Source organism: Solanum tuberosum, unplaced genomic scaffold, assembly GCF_000226075.1.
Source record: "Solanum tuberosum cultivar DM 1-3 516 R44 unplaced genomic scaffold, SolTub_3.0 scf00553, whole genome shotgun sequence".
NCBI lineage: Eukaryota > Viridiplantae > Streptophyta > Magnoliopsida > Solanales > Solanaceae > Solanum > Solanum tuberosum.
The window spans coordinates 70,142-79,750 of NW_006239507.1; the positions used below are offsets into that span (position 1 = coordinate 70,142).

At 32.4% G+C, this 9,609-nt stretch overlaps 1 protein-coding gene and 1 pseudogene across 1 annotated transcript; both read left to right on the forward strand.

The window, feature by feature from the left end:
* Positions 1-877, forward strand: part of LOC102589869 (aquaporin-like) — a 2,050-nt pseudogene extending 1,173 nt beyond the window's left edge.
* Positions 878-2,987: 2,110 nt separating this feature from the next.
* LOC102590187 (probable carboxylesterase 18) lies at positions 2,988-7,783 on the forward strand. Its single transcript, XM_006365862.2, has 3 exons — positions 2,988-3,788; positions 6,303-6,728; positions 7,592-7,783. The coding sequence occupies exons 1-3, from the start codon at positions 3,186-3,188 to the stop codon at positions 7,601-7,603; spliced, it is 1,041 nt and encodes a 346-aa protein (XP_006365924.1). The 5' UTR covers positions 2,988-3,185; the 3' UTR covers positions 7,604-7,783.
* Positions 7,784-9,609: the final 1,826 nt, after the last annotated feature.

The window sequence follows — 9,609 nt, forward strand, 5'->3', positions numbered from 1 at the left end:
CAAAAATCTGAGGTTTATTAGTTTGGTTTGATTTATAAATTTAAAAATTCGACAAAATGGTTTGGTTTGGTATTTGAAAAACTTGAACCAACCCGAGGTTGAAAAACCCAAAAAAATATGAATTTTATTAGTTTGGTTTGGTTTATAAATTATTATTTTTTACACAAATGGTTTGGTTTGATATTTGAAAAACCTGAACCAACCCGGTCATGTACACCCCTACCTGACGGTTGTTCCAGTGTCCGGAGGCCATCTCAACCCGGTTATCTCCTTCTCAGCTGTGCTAGTCGGAATTATATCTATGTCAAGAGCCATAATTTACATTATGGCTCAATGTCTTGGTGCTGTTTTAGGTGCACTAGCTCTCAAAGCAGTGGTTAATTCAACCATTGAAGACAATTTCTCACTTGGTGGTTGCACTATCACAGTAATTGCACCGGGACCAAATGGTCCTGTTACTTTGGCCTTAGAGACGGCCCAAGCCTTGTGGCTTAAGATCTTTTGTACATTTGTTTTATTCTTTGCTTCAATTTGGATGGCTTATGATCATCGACAAGCTAAGGCTCTAGGCCTTGTCACTGCCTTGTCCATTGTTGGTCTAGTGTTAGGCCTTCTAGTGTTTATCTCAACCACGGTTACCTCGAAAAGGGGCTACGCCGGGGTAGGGATGAACCCAGCAAGGTGTTTGGGGCCCGCGATTGTTAGAGGAGGTCACCTTTGGGATGGACATTGGATCTTTTGGATTGGGCCTACTATTAGTGGTGTAGCCTTTTATGTGTACACAGAGATTATTCCACCAAAACATTTCCAGGCAAAATATGGATACAAGCATGATTTTGTTGGAGTTGTTAAGGATTTGTTTGGGTCGAATGTATAAAGGCCCAGATGCATTTAGTTTTGGGTTTCCTTTTTATGGGCCAATAATAAATGTGTAATAGAATTTGGGTACCAAGTACCACTCGATGTAAAATGTTGTTTCAACAAGTTTCTCTCTCTTTTATAAAAGATCTGGTTGTTTTATATGAAAAAATTACTTAAATACACAACCTGTTTTACTTTATTTTCTAAAAAATTTCACCATTTGGAAAAATTACAAGAATTCCTACTCTCTTTATTCTCGGATACATCACTTTACGCGATGTATCGATCGGATACAACACTTTACGCGATGTATTGGGGTCGAATACATCACTTTGCGCGATGTATCAGGATGTACACGATGTATTGAGACGTTGAGTGATGTATCCGAAACCGAGACGCGATGTATCGGGGCATTGAACGATGTATCAGAAATCGAGATGCGATGTACCGGGACGTTTGGGGATGTATCCGAATTCCACCAAATTTAAGGATTTTTTGTAATTTGAAAAAGAATAGAAATATAATGTAATTAGCTCTTAACACTATGAAAATCGTCTAAAATTCCCTTATTTTAAATGTCTTTTTATTTATTATATAGTTAACTATTTAATCAACTTATGATACTTGAAAAAAAAGTTGTATACTAACATTTCAAATTTATCGTTTCTCTCCCTTCCCACCAACACACAACCCACACCCCTTGACCATCACATACTCTCCCCCCCAAAACCCCTACTCCCCCACTCCCTATCCTTATTCGCTTGGATAACGTTTAGCTAGATAACATGTAAATGAAGGGCAGATCTATTCAGGATGATGGGGGTGCCACACTACCCACAAGCTTCGATGAAAACTTTATGTATATATAGGTATATATATACAACATATAGATAAATAATATACGTGTCACCCATAGTAAAAGGTTGAATACTTGAGCCTTAGGTCGTGGGATTGAATTCGCTTAACATTTTACTTTTTTTCTTTTTTTTAAAACTGTTGAAACGTTTAAGGCTCCTCTCATAATCAACGTTTCGACCTTTTTTTTTTTTTTTTTTTTTTGCCATTATTTCAAATTATTTTGCTACTTTCCTTATCTTTAATTAGTCTATAAGTATGAAATTTAGCCTAATTCATCCCACTTCTAACATTTGATATTTTTTTCTATCCTATATTAATCATTTACATTACTAAATATTTGTCAATTAACAAAATTAAACAATATTTTTTTTATTTTCATTACACTAACAATTAATTTTTCTTGAAAGTGTAACCAAAATTTGTAAAAAATTGCAAAAAATTATCTTAAAGAGTAAAATAGTAAATTATCATTTTTATTTATAATTATTTAAAGAACGCGTAAAAAAAGTTATTAACTAATACAAAAAAAGAAAAGGGTATAATTTTATTTTTTTCTCTTCTCAATAATTTCATAATTTCATAAACACTTAAATGCATCAAATATTCTCCAACAAGAAAATATAACGGAAAGATCATCAATAATCTTGACAAATAATTATATAAGTCTTGGTACTATTTTCATGTAACCCAAAATAAAAAATCATCCATAAACTCCTACATATATACATACTCTATCAATTTATATGATATCTTTTTATTCTTGAAATTCAAGCCTCAACTACCATAATTTTTTTTCATAAATAGCCTACAAGCTCTTTTTTTTCATAAATTTTTTTTATAATTGTTGTTTAATCCTATTTTATTGATTGAGTTGTCACATAGATCAAAAAAGACGAATAATTCAAATCAAACATAAAGTTGATTTAGTCGATGAGTCTATTTGGCACCCATAGACTCTAAATCCTGGATCCCCCTATGATGTAAATGTCTTTAAAATAATATTTTCTTACTTACTTATCAAACACTAAAAAATAAATAAATAAGTGACTCACCTATTTTCAACGTGGGCATGTAACCTAAGTTGGGGGATAGGGATGGCAATGGAGCCGTGTGGGGCGGGTTTAGCTTAACCCACAATTTTTATTTTTTATTTTTTATTTTTTTTAAAAAGTGACTCACCTATTTTTCAAAATAAAAATAAAAATAAAAATTTCTAAATTGATTTTTTTTCTTCGTTCCAACCTAAAAAAACGGCTTCTATTTTTATTAAAAAGTGATTTCACTAATTTGTCAATCACCTCATTTCTTAAAAAAGTAAATACCTTTTGTTTTTTTTTTTTGCTTTTTGGACTCCCCAACTGCTTGGCCAAACAGGCTCTTAAATCTTACTTATTGTGCTTTCTTCACAACTGATTTTTCTGCTTCCACACATCACGATTTCTCTCCGTTTTTTTCTTTCATCATCTATGGCGCAACAAGAGAAGAAATCATCTCCGGGAATTCCTTGGAGGACACGAATTGCACTATCCTTCGTCTCTACAATTACCGACTATTCTCGCCGTCAAAACGGCACCGTTAACCGCCGGCTACTCGGGATCTTCGGCCTTAAAACTTCCGCCAATCCAAATCCAGTTAACGGCGTTAAATCCTACGACGTCACTGTAGATTCTTCTCGCGATCTCTGGTTTCGCCTCTTCATTCCAACTACAGATGAATCTCGGAATTTGAGTTCACTTCCGATCATCGTCTTCTTTCACGGTGGCGGATTTGTGTATCTCAGCCCGGATACGAAGGCGTACGACGCCGTATGCCGACGTTTCGCGAGGAAAACCCCGGCTGTTGTTGTCTCTGTTAATTATCGGTTAGCTCCGGAACACAAGTATCCTGCGCAGTATGATGATGGATTTGATGTGCTGAAGTTCCTTGACAATGAGAAGAACCGTGAGCTATTGCCGGAAAATGTCGATTTGTCTCGCTGCTTCCTTGCCGGAGATAGTGCCGGCGGGAACCTCGCTCATCACGTGGCTAAGCGAGCATCTGAAATGACGTCGACCTTTGATGCATTGAAGGTATGGTCCCTCTTTCTCTCCATTTTTCTACTTATATTCCATGCCTATATACATTTGTCACGTCACTAATTTATGTATTGCCTAACTTTTCTATCGTTTTAAATTTTAATGATTGTGTCATTTTCAATAAAAACCGAAACATCAATATCTACTTAAAGTTGGTATCAATTTTTATTTAGATATTTTAATTGTTTTTGACACAATATACTAGGCTTCACTATATCATTTTGTCATTTTTTTACAATCTCCTAAATTCTAAGTAGGTGTTAATTATAGATTAAATATTAAATTAGATCATGTCAACTCATTTAATGCCCGAAAAAATAAGATCAAAATACATTTTAAAAAAAAGAGTAACCAATGACCAAATGACATGTGATTTTTTTTTATCCAAGTAATTAAAAATAAGATTTTGACAAATTAAAAGCATCTCCACACAATCATTTTCTCCATCATATTCCTCTATTTTTATTGTTTTTTCCACCACAATCCATACCCACACAGTCATCTTCTCTATCATATTTCTTTATTTCCATTAATTAATATCTTTTCTACCATACCCTCACCAAACAGTTATTTTCTCCGCCTTATTTCTCCTTTTTTCTGGTCTTTTCCACCATATTATTTCTCCTTTTTTCTGGTTTGGATAAAAGTAAAGTATTAAGCGCTTCCTAATACTTGAAACAAAATATCATAATTATCTCTATTTTTATTTTAAGCATTCAAAGTTATCTTGGGTTTAGTTATTAGTTCGTTTTTTAGATCAATTTCTTTGGCTTAATAACTACTCACGTTGTAGTGATTTAACTTCGTTCAATACATTAATGTAAAAAAACTTTGAAGGTATGGTCCCTCTTTCTCTCCATTTTTCTACTTATATTCCATGCCTATATACATTTGTCACGTCACTAATTTATGTATTGCCTAACTTTTCTATCGTTTTAAATTTTAATGATTGTGTCATTTTCAATAAAAACCGAAACATCAATATCTACTTAAAGTTGGTATCAATTTTTATTTAGATATTTTAATTGTTTTTGACACAATATACTAGGCTTCACTATATCATTTTGTCATTTTTTTACAATCTCCTAAATTCTAAGTAGGTGTTAATTATAGATTAAATATTAAATTAGATCATGTCAACTCATTTAATGCCCGAAAAAATAAGATCAAAATACATTTTAAAAAAAAGAGTAACCAATGACCAAATGACATGTGATTTTTTTTTATCCAAGTAATTAAAAATAAGATTTTGACAAATTAAAAGCATCTCCACACAATCATTTTCTCCATCATATTCCTCTATTTTTATTGTTTTTTCCACCACAATCCATACCCACACAGTCATCTTCTCTATCATATTTCTTTATTTCCATTAATTAATATCTTTTCTACCATACCCTCACCAAACAGTTATTTTCTCCGCCTTATTTCTCCTTTTTTCTGGTCTTTTCCACCATATTATTTCTCCTTTTTTCTGGTTTGGATAAAAGTAAAGTATTAAGCGCTTCCTAATACTTGAAACAAAATATCATAATTATCTCTATTTTTATTTTAAGCATTCAAAGTTATCTTGGGTTTAGTTATTAGTTCGTTTTTTAGATCAATTTCTTTGGCTTAATAACTACTCACGTTGTAGTGATTTAACTTCGTTCAATACATTAATGTAAAAAAACTTTTATTTGCGTTTAGAACTTAGAAGTAGAAATTCTACACATTTTTCACAAAGGAGTAGTTTGTTTGACATTAATAAAATTCTACTGTTGAAGTTAGGACTTTTTAGCAGGCACCATTAATATTATTAAAGGTAATAGGAGCATATTTTGTCAGAAGTATTTAAAGATCTTACTTATAAATTCATCATCCTAAATGAAATTAGGTATAAAGAGGGGCCAGACTGGTCCAGTTCAGGAAAAATCCAAAATTCAAATCCGGCCTACAGAGTTCGATGGGGTGGTTGTAAAATTAAATTTTATTTTAATTTAATAATTACAATTATATAACCAAATATAATATTAAAAATTAAATTAGTAATTATGTTAGTACAAAGAAACATACTAGCAGATGATCATTATATTAACCAATTATTCCTCAGAAAGAGAGGAATTGAGCAAAAGTGGCTCAGTATCTATTTTTGAAAAAATAAATAGACATGTGGCCTCTAAACAAAACATAATAATTCGTGAGAAAGTTAATCTGAATCATTAATTGTTCTAGAGTCTAGTACATAATTTTCTTCCTTTGACAATCAAACCTTACCACCTCTGCACTTTTTCACGTTACAGTTGGTTGCGTGCATGATTTTAATTATAGACTTCTCGCCACGCCCACAAATTACATGGAATTTGCCTGTAAAAGTAAGACAAACAGATTGAGTATTTATTTTGAATGTCACTACTCACTAGTATGAAATAGTGCTACTTTTAAAAATGAATATACCCTGTTTGCCCAAAATCTACGCATATTAAACTGAAGGGACAAATTCCCCTGATTCTGGATTATGTGCTCTAGGTAATTGGACTGGTGGCTATACAACCCTTTTTTGGAGGGGAGGAACGAACGGAATCAGAATTAAAACTAGTAGAAGTTGACGCATTGATATCAGTGAGAAGAACAGATTGGATGTGGAACGCGTTCCTTCCACCAGGTGAAGGGATGGATCGCGATCATGAGGTTATTAATGTTTGCGGTCCAAGGGCTGTTGACATATCAAAGCTGGACAATTTTCCAGCAACGATGGTAGTCGTGGGTGGTTTTGATCCCCTTAAAGATTGGCAAAGGAGGTACTATGACTGGCTTAAGAGGTCTGGCAAAGATGTTCACTTCTCAGAGTATCCAACTATGGTGCATGCTTTCTACATTTTCCCTGAGGTTCCTGAAGCTACACAACTTATTCTTGAGGTTAAGGACTTTGTTAATAAGCAATGCTCTAAGGTTGTGAAGAATTGATGTGCCATTATTCATTAACCAAGATATTCAAATCATGTGTGTAGTATTATTAGGGTTCTCTTGGACTTGTCCATTGTTGGTGTAGTGTTAGGCCTTCTAGTGTTTATCTCGACCACGGTCACCGGGAAAAAGGGCTATGGAGGGGCGGGGATTAATCCGGCGAGGTGTTGGGGCCCGCGCTTATTAGAGGAGGTCACCTTTGGGATGGACATTGGATCATTTGGGTTGGGCCAACTATTGGTTGTGGCCTTCTTTGTGTACACAAAGATCATTCCAGCAAAACATTTCAATGCAGAATATGGATACAAACATTTATATATACTATAGTAAATTTAATATTTGATACACTTTTTAAAAATAATACACAATTTGTTGTTCTTTACTCATGGGTAGTTGGGAATTTATACACTTTTTAAACACCAATAAAAGATGTAATAATTTCAAATTTGTTGGGGTATCTACTTTCATACCTATTTCACATAGTAAAATATTAATACCTACAATAATAATTTATACCAATTTTTATACACTTTCTAAAATATATAATAATTCACAATTTTATTGGAATATCAAATTTCATACATATTTCATACCGTAAGATATCTACGCATATTAAATTAAACTTACTAATTGATACCAATTTATATGCATTCTAAACATCAATAAAGAATATAATATTCCATAAAATTTTTGAGGTATCAAATTTCATACCTATTTCATATAGTAAAAATGTTTATACATACTAAACTAAATTTTACTAACTGATACCTATTTTTATACACTTTCTATACATCAATAATAAATATAATAGTCCACAAATTTGTTGGGGCATCAAATTTCATACCTATTTCATGAAGAATTGATGTGCCATGATTCACTAACCAAGATGTCAAATCATGTGTAGTATTATTAGGGTTCTCATGGATCGAGCTTAAACAAGTAAAAGAGGCATCTATTCATGAGGATCCATGTGTATGTGTTGTTGTAATAAACAAATTGTTGCTACTTCTTATATTTATGCTCGCACGTTTTACCCTTCAAAATGGATTGATTATTTTAAATTTTGCTCTGGAACTCATGTCTAGTGGGGAATAAGGTTTTTAGAAATAAAAGTCAATGCCCTATTGAAAAGTGCCACATCTAATGAAAGAAAAAGGGAGGGATGGTTTCATTTCCCCTCGTGGATTAGCTTTTGCGGTTGAGCAAAACACAGTATTCATTTTTCAATTACAAGGTATCAAAGCAAGTCCCATCTCAAGAATTGTGTATCGATATTGGCTTCCAAATTATGTTGCTCACACATCAGATGTCCAATATGGGTCGTGAGGTGAGGTGGAGGTATCCACATCAAAGAAAAAAGGGATGGGGTGGTCTCCTTATATGGATTTGAACATTAATCCTTCACTCAGTTGGTTTTTGGGGTTGAGTTAGATCCAAGATTCATATGTTCCTGCAAAAGTTTTAAATATTATGGTATAAAAGTATAATCTTACGCCTAGCCAAAAAATTGAGTATTCGTTATGAGGGATAAAAATTAAAGACCAAATACAAAATAGTGGCAAAAATGCAAATGACCCAGCTATCCCTACCCTCCGGGAGCTCCTATGAAAAAATCTATATGTTAAATAATTTAAGTTTGTGAAAGTAAAGAATTTTTTCGAATTTTGTGGTCTTAAATAAAAGATGTGGAATATATCAAAATAACATTTAACTTTGTGGATAAACACGTCACATTAAAAAATGAAATAAATAACTTCCAAAAAAACAAAAGAGACATTTTTTTTAATTGAAATGATCTAAAAAGATTGGTAAATCCATTTGTAGAACTCCTATCCTAATTGGATATTTGATTACATACACAAAATTACTTAAATTTATAGTAAATACTGTTATATCTTTAAAGTTTAGCAGGTTCAGCGATAAAAATTAAAAGATCAAAACAGTCAAATTTATATATTTGAGATCCATTTATTTTTTTTTGCAAAAATGCTTTCTCAAAATCCTAAATACCTCTATTTTAACATAAGCTAACAAAAGTGAATCATTTATATTGGGACAGAATAAAGAGTGTATGATATTAGTTGGAAATACTTATTGTTAGGATTAGTACTGAAAGGTTCACTTTGCATGATGCTACAGATCAGGGGGGTGTACAATGCAAATATGGAGTATGTGAACCCTTGTAAATTGTGGCTCTCCCTAAATTGTAGCGGTAATGTTAGGATCAAACAGTTATCACCATGCCAAAAGTTATTGCTGATAGTAAAAGCGTAACTTTCTTTCTTAACTAATAATTCCATCAAGTAAGTGTCATGTTCGATCATGACTCCGATCTAGGCCACTTAACCAGTTGTGGACCTTGTCATAGGCAAGATATTGACATTACCCAACATGTAAGATGAAAGATTTTTCTTGATTTAACAATAGATTATAATTTATATAATTACACCCACCCACCTCGAGTACTTGTCTATTTAAAGAAGTAGTTTAGTTGATCTTCTTATCCTGACATATCTTCCTTACCCATTTGTGTATGTACTTTTATGAAGATCACATTCATGTTCAGTAGGTGCAACTACATATTTAGGTACTAATTTATTGCACTTTGTAATTATATGGATTCATCATTAATAACAACTTGTTAACTGTCCACATGTATGTAACTTCAAACACATGTTACTCATGCATTTAATAATGTATATAGTATATAGTGATCATAAAGATTTGCAATATTTTACTATAAATAGATTTGATTTAATTTGGCTTGTGATCTTAGAATAAAACATAAGAGTTTGATATCTTAGTTCCCAATCAAAATTTTCTACAAATTAAATAAATCATCCACCTAACTCTTATGACTTAGTAATTT

What these genes read in the sequence shown, in the direction of transcription:
- LOC102590187 (XM_006365862.2), top strand. Translation starts at nt 3,186, where the DNA reads ATGGCGCAACAAGAGAAGAAATCATCTCCGGGAATTCCTTGGAGGACA. An exon ending in CGACCTTTGATGCATTGAAG is followed by an intron (nt 3,789 to 6,302) that starts GTATGGTCCCTC and finishes TATGTGCTCTAG; the next exon opens with GTAATTGGACTGGTGGCTAT.